The sequence below is a fragment of the Phoca vitulina genome, unplaced genomic scaffold, assembly GCF_004348235.1.
Source record: "Phoca vitulina isolate PV1807 unplaced genomic scaffold, GSC_HSeal_1.0 scaffold7, whole genome shotgun sequence".
NCBI lineage: Eukaryota > Metazoa > Chordata > Mammalia > Carnivora > Phocidae > Phoca > Phoca vitulina.
In genome coordinates this window covers 34,267,592-34,286,827 of record NW_022589710.1, presented here as the reverse complement: position 1 = coordinate 34,286,827, position 19,236 = coordinate 34,267,592, and the positions used below count along the sequence as shown (strand labels likewise).

The 19,236-nt window shown below is 40.8% G+C and overlaps 1 protein-coding gene across 4 annotated transcripts in view; it reads right to left on the bottom strand.

The window, feature by feature from the left end:
• The window catches only part of SYT16 (synaptotagmin 16), a 245,075-nt gene that overhangs the window by 135,153 nt on the left and 90,686 nt on the right, over positions 1-19,236 (bottom strand). The window contains exon 1 of one of the 4 annotated variants that reach the window (XM_032405256.1): positions 17,953-18,087. The exons of the other annotated variants lie outside the window; for them this stretch is intronic. Within the exon in view, the coding sequence (XP_032261147.1) occupies positions 17,953-18,025 (73 nt within the window). The 5' untranslated portion in view covers positions 18,026-18,087. Of the gene's footprint in view, positions 1-17,952; positions 18,088-19,236 lie in introns of those variants that run through there. 4 annotated transcript variants of the gene reach the window in all.

The window sequence follows — 19,236 nt, the reverse complement described above, 5'->3', positions numbered from 1 at the left end:
CGTCTTTTCCCCTCCTTTCAAGTTGGATGGTGGAGAACTCTAGGAATAAGTACACATCTGGCTAAAAGCAGACAAAAAGCTTAGTTTGGCAAGTTTGGTTATTTCAACAGAGTTCATGTTCCTCCTAGAATCTATCAATTCTAATTCCATCTTTTTCTATGTGTTTACGGGTACTTAGTGGAAAGTCTGAACACGTGCATGAGGGTCTGTTGGAGAAATGCTATGTTAAGCTGTAGGTTAGCTTATGTGCTTTCTAGATGAGTAGAATATCATAGCAATGGCTAAGAAGTTGGCAGTGACCCCAGACTTGTAAAAATTGCTTTACCAGGGTTGCACACAAATTGTCCTTTTTAAAAGTGGTTTAAAACTCCAAACATAATCTAGCAATTCTACTTCTAGCTATATAACCAAGAGAATTGAAAATACATTTTCACACAAAAATGTGCTCCTGAATGTTCATAACAGTATAGACATGGCCCAAATATCCATCAACTGATAAATAAACAAAATGTGATATAGCCATACAGCTAAATATTCGGCAATGAAAAATGAAGCAATGGTACATGCTGCAACATGGATGAGCCTTGAAAACATGCTAACTGAAAGAAGTCAGACACAAAAGGCCACTTATCGTATGATTCCATTAAATGAAATGTCCAGAATAGGCAAATCCACAGAGACAATAAGTATATTAGTTATTCCCAGAAGGTGGGGAAAGGGAGAAGTGAGGGTGTCTACAAATGGGTATGGATTTTCTTTTTGAGGTAATGAAATTATTCTGGAATTAGATAGTGATGATGGTTGTGCAACTTTGTGAATATACTAAAAACTACTGAATTCGGGATGCCTGGGTGGCTCAGTCAGTTGAGTGTCTGCCTTTGGCTCAGGTCATGATCCTGGAGTCCTGGGATCGAGTCCCACGTCGGGCTCCCTGCTCAGTGGGGAGTCTGCTTCTCCCTCTGCCCTTCACTCTGCTCATGCTCTCTCTCACACTCTCTCTCTCTAATAAATAAATAAAATCTTTTAAAAAAAAAACTACTAAATTCTACACTTTAAAAGAGTGTGAATTTTGTAGAATATGGATTTTATCTCAAAGTTTAAATTGCAAATATATCATTTTAATAAAGACTGGAAGGAAATATGAAAAATATAATAATTTTCTTCAATTTGATTTGAAAGTGACTTTCTTCATGTTTAAACATTCTGTAATTTTATTATTCAATATGTAGAATTAAATATAAAGTTTAAATATTATAGGTTATGAGAACTGGAGTCTGCACAGCTCTACCCTCAATGTGTAACACGGAACACAGCAAGCCAACAGCTCTATCAGTATAAGCCAAGGAGGGTTTGATGCTGCATTTGGGTCTAAACAAAATTAGAGACTTTGGCAGGGAAGCTTAAATTCATTTTGCATCCCATATATACAAATGCTATAGTGAAGAACAAGCATTACATGTATCATCTGCTATAGATGACAAGGGCACATATGTCAAGAAACTTAAGTGCCATCTGCAAAGTAACTCATCTAATTATTCCAGTAATTGCTAAATTGGAAATCAGATGGGTATGAAGTTCGGTCACATAGTTTATATTGAAAACTTCCTTAAAGTTAAATATATCTCTCATGTTCTACTGGATAGCCCCATCTGTTGATTTTCAAGCAATGGCTCAAGAAGAAGACAGAGCAGACAGTGACATAAATAGGGAAGTCTCTGCATGTCACACAGTCACTAGATGTTTATAAATTTCATTCCATGGTTGTTGAAGAGGTTAAAAAAAAAGGCTAGCCAATTACAGCCATTTGACTCACAAGAGCTAGAAATAAGATGAGAGGAAGCTGAAATTTTATTTAACAAAATGGTAAGGGGATCAGAAGTAACTGAGCAATGACAATAGAAATAATTTGAAAGTAAAGTTATAATTTCTCAGGAATAAACTCTCTTGGCATCACTTTGAGGAACATGAAGAATCTCATTAAAAACATGAGGAAAGCCTGAGGTAAATCTAAAACCCCACTCACTTATAAAATCCTACCACCTTTGAGTATCCATCAACCTTAAAGTCCTGTTTTCAGATGTATAATTTCAATTTCATTCATCCCTGTAAAAAGTAGCATGACTTTGAAATTGTTTTTATGATGTTCTCAAGCATGGTTACGCAGCAGAAGTCCCTGACTTGAGCCTAAGCTTGTTCACCTTAGAATTCTGGGATTAATCTAATGCACAGCACAGTGATTACAGACAAAACAGTACTATTAATAAACTTCAAAGCTGGGGCGCCTGGGTGGCTCAGTTGGTTGGGTGTCTGCCTTCGGCTCAGGTCATGATCCCGGGGTCCTGGGATTGAGCCCCACGTCGGGTTCCCTGCTTGGTGGGGAGTCTGCTTCTCCCTCCCCCACTCCCCCTGCTTGTGTTCCCTCTCTCCCTGTGTCATATAAATAAATAAAAATCTTAAAAAAAAAATAAACTTCAAAGCTGCTAAGAGTCTAGATCTTAATTGTTCCCGCCACAAAAAAAAAAAAAAAAAGATGATAATTATGTGACATAATAGATGGGTTAGCCAATGGTAGGATGGTAATCCTACTGCAACATATAAACGTACCAGATCAACGAGTTGTACACCTTAAACTTATACAATGTTATATGTCAATTATATCTCAAGAAAAGTAAATTTAAAAAAGAATTCAGGATTTCCTGGGCATGTATACATCCTCTTCCAGTGATCCATCCACCTGAGGACTTGAGAAGCCTCCCAGGAAGGACAGTGAACAAGGTCAGAGCAGAGGTAAACTGAGTACAGCATAGGTGTCTACCAGTCAGGTGGACATAAGCCAGCATCCTAGGGTAAGGAGGTGACCATAAAAGCTATTGTGTTAGATATCAGAGGCTTTGGCAAAACAAGGAGATGTCTTCAAAGGCAATTTGGGGACAATAAGAGTTGAGGCCTGGGGCACCTGGGTGCCTCAGTCAGTTAAATGTCCAACTCCTGATCTCAGCTTATGTCTCCATCTCAGGGCTGTGAGTTCAAACCCTGAGTTGGGCTCCACGAAAGAGTTGAGGCCCTTGACCTAGAGTTTATGCTCAGACTTTCTCTGTAACTACCAAAAGAACAGAAGTTCAGAGTTGAACACCAATGTGCCAACTCCATATACAGTTACTTCAGTGCACAAATTTAAAAATATCCATACAATTAGACTCGTTTATATCATCAGCTGTGTTTTTACAATCAACTACAAAAGTAAATAAATCACTTTTAAAAATTAGCATAGAACAACTTAAATTGAGGGATTTAATTTTCCTTTTTTCCTTTGGTAATGCTTCCAGAACTAAAAATAATAATAATAATCAAAGAACAAAACCTTTGATACTTAGCACATTGTTTTTCCAGTGTCTAAATTTAAGGCTACTTATTATAACCTCAACAACCTTCATGGATAGTCAATCATTTTTCTAAAACTTTCTAGGACTAAGAAATATAAAATATTTTATATAAAATATATATATTTAAAGAAAAATGGGTATTTCCACTTAAATTTTCTTCCCAGTAATAGCTAACCAGGATATGTTAAACCACATATTCAAACAAATTCTTTGGAAGGAAAAAATAGACCTTTCAAAAAATGGCTTAATGAAACCTAAGTGAGATTTTAACATGTTCCAAAATAAAACATAACAACATATGGAGTCACCAGCAACCAATCATCTCTCAAAACAGTTGAGAACACAGCATTTGGGGGCATACATGGGGTGCTATCTTTAATATAATAATATATGTGTGTTGAAATGTGTCCATCTTCTTCTGAGAATTAAGTAACCTAACCTCTCTGTTTTACATGTTTAAAATGTTAATTCTCCCTTAGCATTAACACACACACACACACACACACACACACACACACATACTTCTAGAAACCAAGAATGATCAGCAATCTTGCTCTCTTTCCTCTTAATGCTCAGATGGTTAGCTCAGACACAGCATTTAATGATGAAAGTGGTTGAAGTACACCAATAGTCCATGGAGGGAATCCTTGAGACTTTTTCACCTGTCTGAGTTTCCCTGAACACTTCAGCTATTCTCCACTGTCTCCAAGCTCTCCATTTTCCCACATCTTCCCAGATGAGGAAGAAGATAGAAAAGAAACAAAAGGAATTAGATAATGTTGATGATTTATAAGGCTACAGTCAACATTTTTAGGTTGTTAGATTTTTAATGGCACACTTATATTGCTGAATTTCACTGAGTAATTTATGGGCATTGTACAATTTATATGTCATTTGCCAAATAAAATCAATCAGTTAGCATGGATATTATTCATTATAACTTTAACATTACTGAATTTAATATAATTATATGATAAAATTAGGAACATATGCCCAATTAAAGCATGTCATGTTGCAACATCAGCGAATATACATGTATATATATCCTTTTGGTGGAATGGTTGTTGAATCAATGTGGCAATTTAGCTTTCAAGCACAAAGAGAATATTTTTATAAATGAGAGAAGTTGAGAGACAAGTCTACTTCGGGCAGACAAAATATCAGAAGAAAGATATCCAACTTTCTTCAACTCTCCAAAATAAATGCATTTGGAAAGCATTTGGAGTGAAATATAATTTTGATTTGTTTATAACTTCTTTATTTTTCAATTCACAGAAGACTGCCCACACAATGAGACTGAAGTTTTAACAAAATTGTTTTTTACCAATTCAATACCTTCAAAAAAAAATTGCTTGCAGTCTAATACAGTTAAATATTTTTAAAAGATTATTGTAAAGACTTCAAATTTTAACTTTTGACCCCAAAAAGTAGTATATAGAGCTTTATGCTCAAAGACTAAGCAACATATGGGACATCCAGAAATAGGAAGAAGATTTAAGTGTCCCTTAAATGCCCAATTTCTCAGACAATACGTTTTTGTGTATTCAGAAAGTTATCCATCCACAGAGATACAAGTTTACCCTTTTAGTAAGAATTTGCTGGGCACACTGAAAATACACTGACATTTCAGCTAAGAGCATCAAATATAGTTGTAACAGTAAAATCAATTATCCAGCATTAGCATCCCTGTCTAAAGTTCAGACCACATGCAACCATTTAGGTAACAACACTGAACAAAATTATCATTGTATTCAAATGAAATAGCTGTCTTTTGCCTATTCTAGTTCCATAGTAGAAACTTAGAAGTTTCTCTGGAATTAATTTCTGAATAAAACCCCCCTCCAAAACAGATGGGATTCTAATCGATTCTCATACTTCTCTACTAGAAGCATTTTTTCATTACAAAAAAAAAAAAAAAAAAGGAAAAAAAAGAAAAAAACACCAGCATAAATTGTCTGTTTTACTGTCTGTGCTAATTTCATTTCATTATATCCTTGGAGTAAGCTATTATTTTCCCACTGGTTCCCATGGCATTCTTCATTATCAGCTGCTAATTGTCTAGCATTCACATAGGACTGTGAACCAAGTAGGCTGCTGCGTGGGCTGAAGTTCTAGGGGAAGCTGCACAGCAAAAGGATTCTGCATTGTTATTATTGTGACACATTAGAAAGTTTCCACCCACTTACGTGCCCACATCACTCTGCTGCATAGCGTCCCTACTCAGAAGGGCTGTGCATGGAAGCACGGGAGGCCATCTGCACTAGGCATTCCACTTGGTAATTACTGCACATCAAGGGAAGATTACACGGGATCAAACCGTTGTAGGCATGAAAGTCAGGGGTCTGGCTCCACATGGTAGCCATGAGTATTGATCTTAAAACACAACTATGACAGGTCTATCTAAAAGGGGTCCTTTATTCCCAACCTTGAGCAGAAGTACCTAACTCAGGCCAATTATTCCCTCAAACTTCTCCCCATTTACCCTTCCAAAATCAAGGCCAAGTTAAACATTTTTTGAAAGATGCAAAAATGTCAGAGACTTTTAAGCAGATTTTGAGATGCGCTGCCCCTTAACATTTTTCCCAATGGAGGCTTGGATATCTGGGACTAATTACATTTGACCTTATAAATTCAGAATGTGCCAAACAAAAGCTATTAGAGGAGCCAAAACAACATGCAACATTTTACACATTTAGGTCAAGAGGGAGTTGTAAAAGTCTCTTAATTAGCAAAGCAAACAAGGACTATAAAAGTAGGGCTTTGAGGCACAGAAGATTAGTGCTTTTATTCTGGTGCTTTGCAGGCACCATATTGCAAAGTCTTGTGCAACAAAGCTCTGATTTCATAACATGCTATGTACTGATCACTTTTACCAGAAAATTTTGCCTCTTGAGACACCTGTGTCTCCTCCAGGCACACTTGCTTAGGGTAAGAAGCTACCCTCACCAGATCAGAGTCACAGGGAGCTAAATTTCTTTCATGGGTGAACCAGGATCATTCTGATGATGTAAAACATGAAAGAGATAGGATGATGGATTCAAGTGAACCTCAATTATTGGTACATCTTGGTGAGGCCATCAAAATCCAAATACTATTCCAGGGTTTAAGAATATGATATTTAAAATTTACCACGAGATGCTCAGACTCTTGGGGATTACATCATTGTAATTAAATCAGCCAGAGGTTATAAGGCACAAAGGCAGAGTAGATACAAAAAAGCTTTTGGCCCTGAGTTAGGAGGTTCAGGTCCAGCACTGTACTACCTAACCCTATAACCCAGGGTGATGTGAGGTCCTGAAGGCTGGACTCTGTGACATCTGTGTGCTTTTCCACCAATGAAATATGTGATAAATTAGGACCCCAACTTTTTTATTATAATGGTTATTCCTGGCCCAGGAACTAGAACCAATTTGTATCTATAGAACTACAGTCAATCTTATTTCTGGGGGTGGCTCCACTTAAGATGAAATTATGGGTCAAAGGGTTACCTGGTGAGCAACGAAAAAATAGCATGAAAAGCGGGATCTTCCTGAGGGCGATTTCCAACCCCGAATGAGACAAATGACTTAGGTACCTTCTCCCAAAGACACTCTTGCTCAGATCCCAGAATGGTCCTTTAAAATCAGAATACCCAAACCTCTGGGCAAAGCTAGAACCCACATCCCACATCCTTATTCTTCAACTTTTCTTTCTACACACCTAAGTCATCACCAGAATTTTCTGATTTAGATTTATCTTCTTATCAGTTCACCCACTCTCTTGGAGCTCCACTTCTCTGCTCACCTCTCAGAGTTTTTTATTCTTCAAGATTCTGTGTTTGGGTCCCATTCCTTCAGATATTTTGTGTCTTCTCATGGCTTCAGCTGTCATTGAGGGCTACCAAGTGTGTGTCTATAAGCCAAAACTCTAATCTGACACATATATCTTTTCCAGGATGTCCTGCAGGCATTCCCAAAATTACCAAGCCTAGGACTTAACTCATTATCCTTTTCAAAAGCCTTCTGAAACCTCAAAAGTCCTCCCCATTCTATTCTTAGTGCAGTACTTGAGTTAGGCTCTTACCAGGCTGAACCTCTACAAAGATTCCAAATTGATGTTGTCGGCCTGCCTTCTTTCCTTCTTTCCTTCCTGATGTTTTATTATTATTATTATTAAAGCTTAATTCAAGTTTTCAACTATTTAATTTCTTAAAAATATAATTTGGATCTCTGGTGAAGAGGACTTAGCTGGGCTAAGCTACTTTAGATTTTTTTAAGATTTTATTTATTTATTTGAGAGAGACAGAGATAGTCCATAGAGAGTACAATCCGGGAGGAGAGGGAGAAGCAGGATCCCCGCTGAGCAGGGAGCTCAGTGCAGGGCTCGATGCCAGGCTCAATGCGAGGATCGATGCGGGGCTTGGTCCCAGGACCCTGGGATCGTGACCTGAGCCGAAGGCAGACACTTAACCAACTGAGCCATCCAGGCGTCCCTGGGCTAAGCTACTTTAATAATAAACTTACAGGATGGTGAGGTTCAGATTGAGATCATTTCATGAACATGGTTGAGTACTGATTATTACACACACACACACACACACACACTCCTAGGCTGGATACTGCCAGGTTCCTCACAGCACCAACCCACTCCATAACCCCTACCAGAGTTAGCCATATGAACCACAGACCTACGGTCATGCAGAAAAGATTCTAGGACTCTCCACCACCTAAAGGTTAAAGCTGAAACTATTACCATAACATTTGAGACCCCTTCCAAATCAGCCCAAAACCATCTTTCCAGTCTGGTTACCAAGAACACCTCCCAGGTATACCGTGCTTGGCTTTACTGGATAGATACTCACTGTTCTCTAAACCGGTCGTGTACTTTAAAACCTCTATGTGTTTGCTCAGAGTAATCCCTCTCCCTGGAATGACCTTTTCCGACAGTCAAAGTCCTGCCCATCTTGTAAGGACACACTGGGAAGACAACTCCTCAGTAAATCCCACCCCTGTCCCACCAGGCAGACTATATGATTGTGTCCTTTGCACAGTGCTTGTATCTTTACATCTAACTCAAAATGCTGCACCATTGTTTTATTCTATCTGTAATTCCCCACTAAACTGTAAAGTTACTGAAGCCAGAAATGGTGTCCTCTTTTTCATCTTTATATTCTTGATGCCTCGCTCATAATAGATCCATAATGCATGCTGGTTTAATTAAATTAACAAGTGTAACCTCCAAGATTATGTTTTATATTAAATTACTGATAGGTTTATTGCATATAAACTATCACTGAATTAGAGTATGGAATGAGGTAAGTCTCTGGAAGATTCCTTACAAAAACAAATCCTGTATTTGGTATGTCCTATGGGCTCCAACAAGCATGTTGTTCTGCTGCTCTTTTATTATGGTTTAGGTCTATCAGTGTTTCAGGGTCTGCAGTACATTGACTAGCAAATGTGCAGGCTGGGAAAACAATGATCTTAAAACTGTTGATTTAGAAGGAGCCCTGGAGGACACCGATTCAAATCTTCCTTTTACAAAAATAAAGGTTAAAGCCCAAAAAGGCCAAGAGATCTATCCCAAACACCCAAAAAGACATTGGCAGAGCTGAGACCAGAGCCCAGGTTTTCACATGCATTCCGACAGTTCTGATCTTACCTCTCTCTGCAACTTCTCCCTGAAATCCTCCCTTCGGATCACAGCACCTTTGCAGTAGTGCCCTTCTCCCCACCAAGAACCTCCTACATCTCACTCAGTGAAGGAATCCAGTATATAATAACCCTGAGTGACAGCCAGCAGCATCTTTTGAAAACTTCTGGTGGCTGGGAAGCTCATATTCTGCCAAGCAACCCATTCCTTCTTTGTCCATTTCTTCTGGGTAGACGTTCCTCTTCACACAGAAAGCCAGTATCGACCCTGCCAATAGCTGAAGACAGCACTTATGCCTCCCCAACTTCTCCTCTAACCTAAACAACTGTAAGTTTCTTCAACCATTCCTCAAAACATAGGGTTGTGACCCCACCATTTTACTTGTTGCCCTCTTCCCCCACAGAATATGACCTAGCCCTAAACAGCTTTTGGTTTTGGAAAGAGAACAGAAATAAAGCCTTTGAAAAAAATGTCCTTTGAAGGCAAACCATGAGAGACTCTGGACTCTGGGAACCAAACTGAAGGTTACGGGGGGGTGGGGAGGATGGGGTAACTGGGTGATGTGTATTAAGAAGGGCATGTGTGGTGATAAGCACTGGGTGTTATATGCAACTAATGAATCATTGAGCACTACATCAAAAACTAATGATGTACTGTATGTTGGCTAATTGAACATAATAAAAATAATTAATTAAAAATTAAAGAAAAAAATGTCCTTTGATGCCTGTATCTCTATTTTTTTCAGTGCAAAACTGTCACTTCCTTCAGCTCTACACAATATCTGAACAGTAATATGCAGGACCCATCCACAGAAAACATTACCTGAGAATGTTCTGTTTTCCAAACAGTTCATATTTGGTAGAGTCATAAGGAGGATAAACTATAAGCATTATGCAAGTATCTAGGAAAAAAAACTTTAGGTCCACATTAACCTAGAATATAAGCAAATCAAACTAAAATGTCTCAGAATGCATTAAAACTCTCCAGACATTCTCTCCCATTTGTCTCCTTTCAACCCCCATCCCAAGTTTAAGAAAGCAGTCCCTGAAATATCAATTCCAAACCAAAAATATTCTGTACATATCTTTGATAAGATTGCAACTACCTAAACTCCTGCAGAGATTGTTTTAGAATCCTACTGTAAGTAGAAAAACAGAAGAAGAAATTTATCTCTTGGCTTATCTAACATCTCTCCCAGCTAAACTTTCATTATTTAAACCTAGTGGAGTCCCATTTTGATAACATCACTTATATCTCCACTGAAGAGAGTAAAGATCAAATAGAGCCTGTTCTCCTGCGTGGAAAACCAACCTCTTTACTGAGCACCCACTCATGACTGCACTGGATTCTGAACTCCAAGAAGTTTAATAAAGATTTTCAAGGAAGGCTTCACATGTAGAAAATCTATTTCATGCAAAACAAGACTTGAAGAAGGGGATATAAAGATCAATTGTTGTAAAATGGGAAAAAAATTTAAAGGAGGTTGAGTGACTTAGCAAGAAACATTCCAACAACTTGATTTTAAAACATACCATTTTCAACATCTATAAACAATACCTTATCTTATTAACAGTTCTAAAATAAAAAAATAAGACCAATATCTGAAACATGTGGCTTACATAATATACCTTGTCAAATTAGAGTAAGGTAGTATGCTCTGCCAATTTTTGGAACACCTTTAATATTGGTAAACCAATTAGTTTGATTGATGAGTAATATTTTTGTATATATGGCCAAAGAAGCCTTGCCTGCCAAAGGCAAGGGACCTCTTCTGCCCTTGGATGAATTTCATCTGGCTCCAGATATTTTCTGAAATGCTTGTTGACTTGTCTTTAGATACCATCTTTAAGATAGATCATTTCAATTATCCAAACTAGAAATTAAGGGCCTGCCCCATGCTTCATTGAGATAGATGCATCAGCACTTGCTGTGGGGAAAGGGGCACATTTATAGCCTTAATAATGGGGTCCTCCACCTGGGGAAGAGATGAAGACTGGGAGGGAGCACTAAATGAGCCATAGAGCCAAGAAGAAAAAAGGGATTCTGTTTAAGTATGTAAGGGGGAAGCTACAGGCTAGAGCAAAAAGATACAATGAGAGGGGTCAAGCAGGAGGCTCCATCTTGGGGAAGCAGGAGCATGCTGAAGGAAGGGAGAAGGTTCAAGGACTTCTCAAAAAGTCACTAAGGATTACAAGAAGAACCCCAGATTGCAGAGAAGAACAGGGTGAAGAACGCAGATTTCAAAGATTAAAAACAAAACAAAACAAAAGCTGTCACCCTCTGCCCAAGGCAAAGTATAATCTGAAGAGTGAAAACACTGGTATAGACCTGAATTAATAATGATTTGTACATAACCTGGTGCCTTTATGGTGAACTTGTGAATCTCGGAGCTCTTGGGGATCCTGTGATGATGGAGTGTCTCACAAGGGGCTCACGAGGGGCCAGTTAAGGACTCAGAAGTTCCCCAGCAGTGGCCAGCCCAAGGCAGGCCACAGGCACAAGGAGAAGAGCTGATGTATGTATAGCATGACCATGACCATGCAGAAGCCCGTTTAAACTTAGAAAGGCAGAGAACCTTATCTTCAACACCGACAGAGATGTGTTTGTCCTGTATCCCAACTAAGATCACAAGAAGCGCTCCCGCCCACCCCCCCACCCCAGGCCATTCCAAACTTTTCCTTGGATCATAAAAGTCTCCTGGCTCCAAGAAGGTGGTACTTCTGCAAAAGAAAGGGGCAAAGGTCTCTGCCGAGGCCTGAGCAGCCCCTCCTTTCTGTGGAAACTTCAAGGGCCCACAGTGGCTGCATAGGGAACTACTCTCCAGGCACTGGCCTGAGTGGAAGGCAAAGGCTCACACAGTCCGGGACTGTTCTAGCAGAACTGCCCCCAAGACAAGCACATTTACAGACCTTGTCAACTACTTCTGGTTATCAGTTTAATAAACAGACAGCTGGTCTGAGGAGGATTCCGGGGATGCCTGCCCACCCCTACATGGGTTACAAAAGGGAAGCCTGGTAGGGGGGGAATGCAGAAGTAGCCAAGCAAGCTCTGAATCTCCAGGGAAGCTACTCAGAACAAAGGCAAGCAAAATAATAATTATTATAGTTTACACTCACATGGCAATCACTATGTGCCAGGCACTTTATACTCATTTAAAACTCACAGTCCTCTGAGGCTGGGACTATTATTATCCTCACTTAACAGATGACAAAAAAAACAAAAACAAAAACAGAGGTTTGGAGAGTAACTTATCCAAAGTTGCAGAATAATAAGTGTCAGAGCCAGGATTTGACCCTGGCAGTCTGGCCAGGTTCCCCAGTTTTAATCACTCCACCATCCTGCCTCATCATGACTTTTCTGAGGCTAGAATGCAGTAAACACTCTCAGTAAGGGCTCAGGTGACCGTGAAAAAAGCAGTTTGGGCCCAAAGTCCCGAAGGGAACAAGAATTTAGAAGCAAGGACATGGGGACCTGAGGCCTCAGCCTCAGCCAGCTGATGGGAACGGAGAACACTGGAAATAAAGAGGAGGTCATCTCAGGGGTAGAGGGGAGAGAAGTCAGAAACAAGTGCTAGCCCTAAAAGGAAGACACTCATGAAAACCATGTAGCTGTAACTTTTAATGCACCTGTTTATTCTATACATTCCATTTATCTTCAGAGATTCCCTGCCATCATGATAAAAATTATCATGCACATAAACAGACGACTGCAATAAATATGGTAAGAAACTAGCATTGCCAGAGAAGTTAAAAGGAAAGGAAAAAAAAAAAAAGGAGAAAGGCTGCTAATCCTAAAATTGGGAGTTGAAAATCCCCCAGATGACATCAGCCTACATTGTCCTAGAAAAGGATGACAGAAAGCTGGCTCGGGAACTTGTGTTTGGAGATGGCCATTTTACCACAAGGAACAGGCAGCCAAGAGCCTGGATAAGGGGTCAGGGAAGATGCCTGGCCTTGGTCCTCCTCCTGCTCCTCATCTTCCTTCTCCTTAGGTGCTGTTACAGATTGAATTGTGCCCCCCCAACATTCATATGTTGAAGTCCTAACCCCCAGTACCTCAGACTGTGACTCTATTTGGAGATAGGGTCTTTAAAGAGGTCAATAAGTTAACAAGATGTCTTTGGCTGGACCCTAAGCCCCTACGCTGATGTCTTTATAAGAGCAGGAAATTCAAACACAGGCGTGTGTGTGCACAAAGAAAAGACCAGGTGAAGACAAAGGGAGAAGATGATCATCTAGCAACCAAGGGCAGAAGCCTCACAATGAAACCAACCCTGCACACACCTTGCTCAGCATTTCCAGCCCCCAGGACTGGGTGACAATACATCTCTGCTGTTGAGGCCACCCCGTGTGTGGTATTTGCTATGGCAGCCCGAGTAGACTAATGCAGGTGTCTTCCCTTGAACCGCACGTGTACGTAAGAGAATTATTAGCTTTCTCACTGAATAAACATGTTTCTGTTCCTGACCCTAAAACAGACTGACTGTCAGGGCCAGGAGGAGGTTGTGCATCCAGTGGGGACAGAGGAAGTCCTGCAGGCTTCTGCAGCCAAGTTTCCAAGCACCAGGACCCCTCAGTTCATGTTCTTTATATATCCCTTATGAACTACCATGAAGTCCCTTTCGATTCTGTTTCCATGTTCTCGCAGTCCCCTAACTTCATCCTTAGCACTACACCAAATTCATTTTCACCAAATACTGTTTGTACCATGTCGCTCTTACTCAGCTGGTGGTAATGGTCACACGTGTGCTACAGGATAGAGCCCACGTTCCTCTTAAGGCTATACGTGGTCCAACTCCAAGCAATCTCCTCCAGCTTATCCCACTGTACCCCCATGGGAAACTCAGAGTTCAACAAAACTAGCATCTTTACCTCACGGCCTCTGGGCAGAGTGGTACTTGTCTAATTCTAGGCCCCTGGTCCCATAAGCCAATCTCTCCCCAAGAATGCCTTCCTACTTCAAGTCCTCTCTTACCTGTCTCCTTCCAGCCAACTTTGAAGGTGAACTCTATAGCATTTCCACACCACCTGCCTGGACGAACATGTAATACCAGGCAAGCCGGGCGGCTTTGTATAGCTAAAGCGTTTCTGCACTGGGAAGACCTGGAGGGTAAATGTCTAATAGCCCTTGTACCCTGCCCCAGCCCTAATCTCATAAGGCATCTGCTGTGGTGTTTGGGTACAGTACCATTCACTAAACACCGGGGAAGGGGGTAAGAGGAAAATGTGTAAAGAGATAGTGTGTAGCAGTCCTACCCTGTTTAAGCATCTTATTTTCTTATTTCTTAAAAGTTTCTTTATCTTTCGATAATTGAGAATTTAAACTAAACTTACAGGCTAGATGTGTGTGATCTCTTCCCTTCAAGTTTCTTCCCTGTAATACCCTGTGTGTGTGTGTGTGTGTGTGTGGAGCTGGGATGCAGGGAGGCTTGCAAGAGGCATCAGATGAAAATATGAGTGGGTATTCCTCACTGTACCCCAATGTCCCCAAAAGGTGAACACTCATGTGTCACACTTACCCACCTCACTACTCATGCAAGCAGGTGATGGATGGGGTCCCATGAATGGATGGATTCTAAGTTTGCCCATAAACATGATTCTGGAGTTTCCTACTGTTGCAGCAAAAAGAGAAGTTTCCATTCTTCCTTTTTCCTCCAGTTCTCTGAACCAACAAACCCAAAAGCCATATCACATCTGGGAAGTCTGGTACATCATATGAACCTCCACTTCTGCTGTCTAAAGAGCAATACTTCTACTGGAAACTCTCCCATTAGACTCCCAGTCTGCAAAAGGGAAAAGAGGGCTTCCTGACCATCAAAAGTAGCTGTGTGCCAAGACAATTACCTTAACCGGGCCTGAGGTCATCAGCAACTTTGTCAACAAATGCTTCAGTGATTTTAACCAAAAGAGCAAGAGAGGCAGAGCCTAGGTAGGAGTTGACAACTTTTAAATAAAATCTAAAACAAGTAAGTCTTATAGCTCTCAAGTCTCTTACTTTAAGGGGATTTCCATGAATGGCAAGATAAGGAAGTTAGTCTTCTCCTGAGGTAAAGGATCCACCTTGACTTTTCTAGAACTTATTAAATCACTTAACTGTGTTAACTAAGCAGAAAAAAAAGCTGCAAATTGCCAGATAGGGTTGCCATTAACACTGTGCTTGCCCCAGCGATTCTGAATGACAACCAACTTTGAAAATCACGATGGAATACTATTTCAAAGCAAAATTAGCTTAAAGCAAAGGTAAACTTTGAAGCTCTTGCAAAGGGAAACACAGAGACATCACGGCCCACTGGGAAATCCCACCTAACCACCACCAGGTTGGGGAATAACAGTGCTCCTGGCACACTCATTTCTGCTGGCTTTGTTGTCTCTAAGACAAATCCACACTTCGGCTGGACAGCTGCTGAGGAGACTTTATTCGTGCCTCCAGATTCACCAATGGGAACACTTCGTTCAGATTGAACAAAACAAAGACGTGCGTGTATACCTTGTGACCTGAGGTAAAATGCTGCTATTTTTAGGAAACCTGAAAACAGGCTGAATTGTGACAGGAAGGGAATATCCCAGGCCCAGCAGCCTGAGGGTGATGGAAAGATGCCAGGGACAGTGGCCAGACGTGTGACCCTGCTCTCCAACGAACTCGGCCACCGTCCCGTGCCACTGTCCTCTGCCTTCTGAACAGCTGAAACCGCGGCTGTCGGAGTAGCCACAGAACGAGAAGGGGAAGGGGTGGGACAGGGAGCAGAGGGGAAGGCCTGGGGCGGGGGGCAGTTAGGGCAGGGAGAGAAAAAAGTGAGAGGGAGGGAGAGAGGGGGAAAGGAGAAGATAGAGGTACAGCAACATCAGAATTTCCTCACATGCAAACTCTCTAGTGAATCTCAGGGGCAATATGGCAGGACCCCAGCTGTCTCATGCCTAGTCAAAATACCTAGTACTCTCTGGCATTGCCACTGGATGAACAGGAACTATGTTATCTGCCTTGTGGAGCTGGGAGTCAGTCACCTTCGGTTGAGAGTACAATGCTCTGCCCTACCCGTCCCTGAATAGCCAGAACAATTTTAGAATGATCTGCTGTCAACTTTTTCACTTATACTAAACCACAGTTACCAATGCTCTTCTGTTTGCTAGGAAATCATGACAGAATATGATGACTCCTCATGCATTACTATGGAAACCCTGAAACTTCCACTAGAAACCATCAAAAAAGGCAGCACATAACCCCATTCTGACTTTCCATCACGATTCTCTCCAAGGAAGAAAACCGAAAATTAGATGGATTCATTCCGAGTTCCCTTTTCCAATCAAACAGATGGGATTTAGATAAGCTCTTAAAGCAAATTGTGATTCATATAATAATATGTAAACTTATCTCAAATCTCAGAGGCTTTTTCTAAAGAACATTCTGATAATTAAAACGTTCCTATACATCTCAAATTCCATTAAAGCAATATAGTTAAATAAAGGCTCTCCCAGTGAAAATATTTCCAAGCTTGGCCAAAGGGCCAGAATATTTGTGCCCTTTGCTCAACTTATTAAAACATTGGTGATTAAAAAGTGTAACACTAAGAATGTGTAGAACAAAACTTTTTCCAATGTCCTTGTTTAATGGTTTTTAAAAGCCATTCAAAAGAATTTGTATTTAGAAAGCACCTACTAAGTGCTTACCACAATGCAAGGAAAGACTAAGAACAAACTAAGCACAATTATTATCAGAAACATCCTTCTAAGTCTGTTAATTTAGGGTCCACATGTGACATATTCAGAGCAAAGTTTCAAATTCACAGGCCAAGCACCTTCCCAATGAAACTCCATGTTGAAGAGAAACTAACAAGCATCACACTCCCAACATGTGCCAACCGTATACTTACAGGGTCACATGGTCAGTTCCACCTGACCACCCCACCACCACCACCCAACAACCTTACTAGATTGGTTTTATTACCATCAATGACACAGATCATGACACATAGGCTTAGAGAGATGGAGTGACCTGCCTGCTGGTCACAAAGCCCTGGTCAGCTGGAAAACCAGCACTAGGGCCAGCACCAGCAATGAAGGGGTACAGTTTTTCTCTAGCCAACAATGGAATCCTAACTCTGGCTAAAAGGTAAAACCAGAATTTGATGAAATGATATGCAAAGTCCACAGATTACAAAGAAAAGGGAACAATAAAATGGAAAAACAGAATGAGGGCCGTCAGGGGCAGTCAGACCTCTTAGCTGGAGCTGCTGCTTGATACAAAATACCAGCCAAACTGCCTGCAATGGGGAGAGGTAAGTCCCCTGGGCAAAATAAAGAGAAAGAAGGAATGGACAGTGGGCAAGCAAAAATATTCTTTCACTGGACCGCCAAGGTGGCTCAGTCGGTTAAGCAGCTGCCTTCAGCCGAGGTCATGATCTCAGGGTCTTGGGATGGAGCCCGTGTTAGGCTCCCTGCTCAGTGGGGAGTCTGCTTGTCCCTCTCCCTCTGCCCCTCCCCCCCCACTCATGCTCACATGCACACACTCTCTCTCTCTCTCTGAAATAAATAAAAATCTATTAAAAAAATATTCTTTCACTCAACAGTGTTAGAGTTCACTACAGTAAAACTGTAGTAATTTTCCCAGGCCACCCAATTTTAAGCTCTAGTAGATATACTGAAAGTCCATTCTGTTTGTCACAAATGAATTAAATTGAACAGAGTCAGCTTCAAGCCACTGAGTTTTAGATCTGAAAGGAACCTTGGAGATGAATTAGAACAATTCTATCACTTTAAAGATAAGGAAACTGAAAATACTATACAAGTTTCCACAAGCAAATTAGTGGCAAAACCAGGAAAACTGAGCTTGCCCCAGTCCCAGGCGGATCCCCCTCCATGATGCTGTACCACATGCTGCCGGGTCATCTCCTTGGCATCAGGTGTAATGCAACTCACTGCATCCAACAGCGCATTTTACCTACCAGTGTGGTCCCAAACCACATCCCTTCCTGCAGCTGTCTTCGCATAGTCATGCTTCAATTCTGGAGCTAACATGGCAGCTTTAGGATTTAAACGTTCATAAAACACTCCATGTCTTCAGTCATCAGAGAATTTTCCTCAGGCTGATTCACCAGTTTAAAAAGAAAAAAAAAAAATTTACATAACTAACACTGAATGGGCACTTGCTGATTTTCTGGATACTTTTTAATTTGTTTTTTCTGGGTCCTTTTAAAGCTATTTACACAAAGGTACGTGAGAAGGTAAGCCCAGAATTATTTAAAGAAATAGAAACAGAAAATCAGGAATTACCTAAATGTCAAACATTGAAAGAAGGGTTGAATCAAAACCATAACCTATATGATTTTTAAAAAGATTACACAATCATTAAAGTTATTGGCATGGAATACCTCATGATACATAGTTGAATGAAAAATTTATACAGAGTATATGCAAAATTTATACAAAGTATATAAAGTATATGCAAAATCCCATGTTTCTACAAAATCAACAGCAATGCACATACATGAATGTGTGCACATCTATATATATACACATACATGGACAAACACATATACATATGTGTGCACACATACATACCACATATAACATTGGTACCAAAATGTTAATTTTGGGGTTGGGGGTGTGAAATATAGGTGATTTTTCTAATTTTCCTCTTATTTTGTATTTCTGTAATTTTTCTACTATAGAAATTTACTTTTACCTCAAATTGTTCTAATGCTCAAGTGACTGGCCATGTAGGCAATCCTAGATGTGTCTGGTCACCTAAAGCTCACTGTCCACACCGAGCCCACCCATATGGAAGAAGCCCAGGCCCCCAGAGCCTGAGGAGCTGCTGACCCCTGAACAGGAGCAGCTGCTTCCACTGGGGAAGGAGGACCACACTGTGAGCACGCACCCTCCTCAGAGCACAGGCGGCAGGGCAACAGTGGGACCTCCCACCTGAAAAGGCCAACTTTGCTTTGTTTTTCCCAGCACCTCCTTTGTTTCAGGGCCCATGGGTGGGCTAGAAGAGTTTTCGCACCCTTAGACTTTCAAGAGATAGTAATTGCACTATCTGTCTAGGGATGGCGGTGGAAGGGTGGAAAAACAGGGTGGAAAAGACAGATGTAATGCTTCCAACGTTCAGCGATTTTCCTTTGTAATTTCAGGGACACTGAGGGATAGTCCTTGCTCCAGATTCAGGTGCCCTCTTTCCAAAGCCACAATCTTTGTGGAAGTGGACAGTGAGAAAGGAGCTTTGTGGC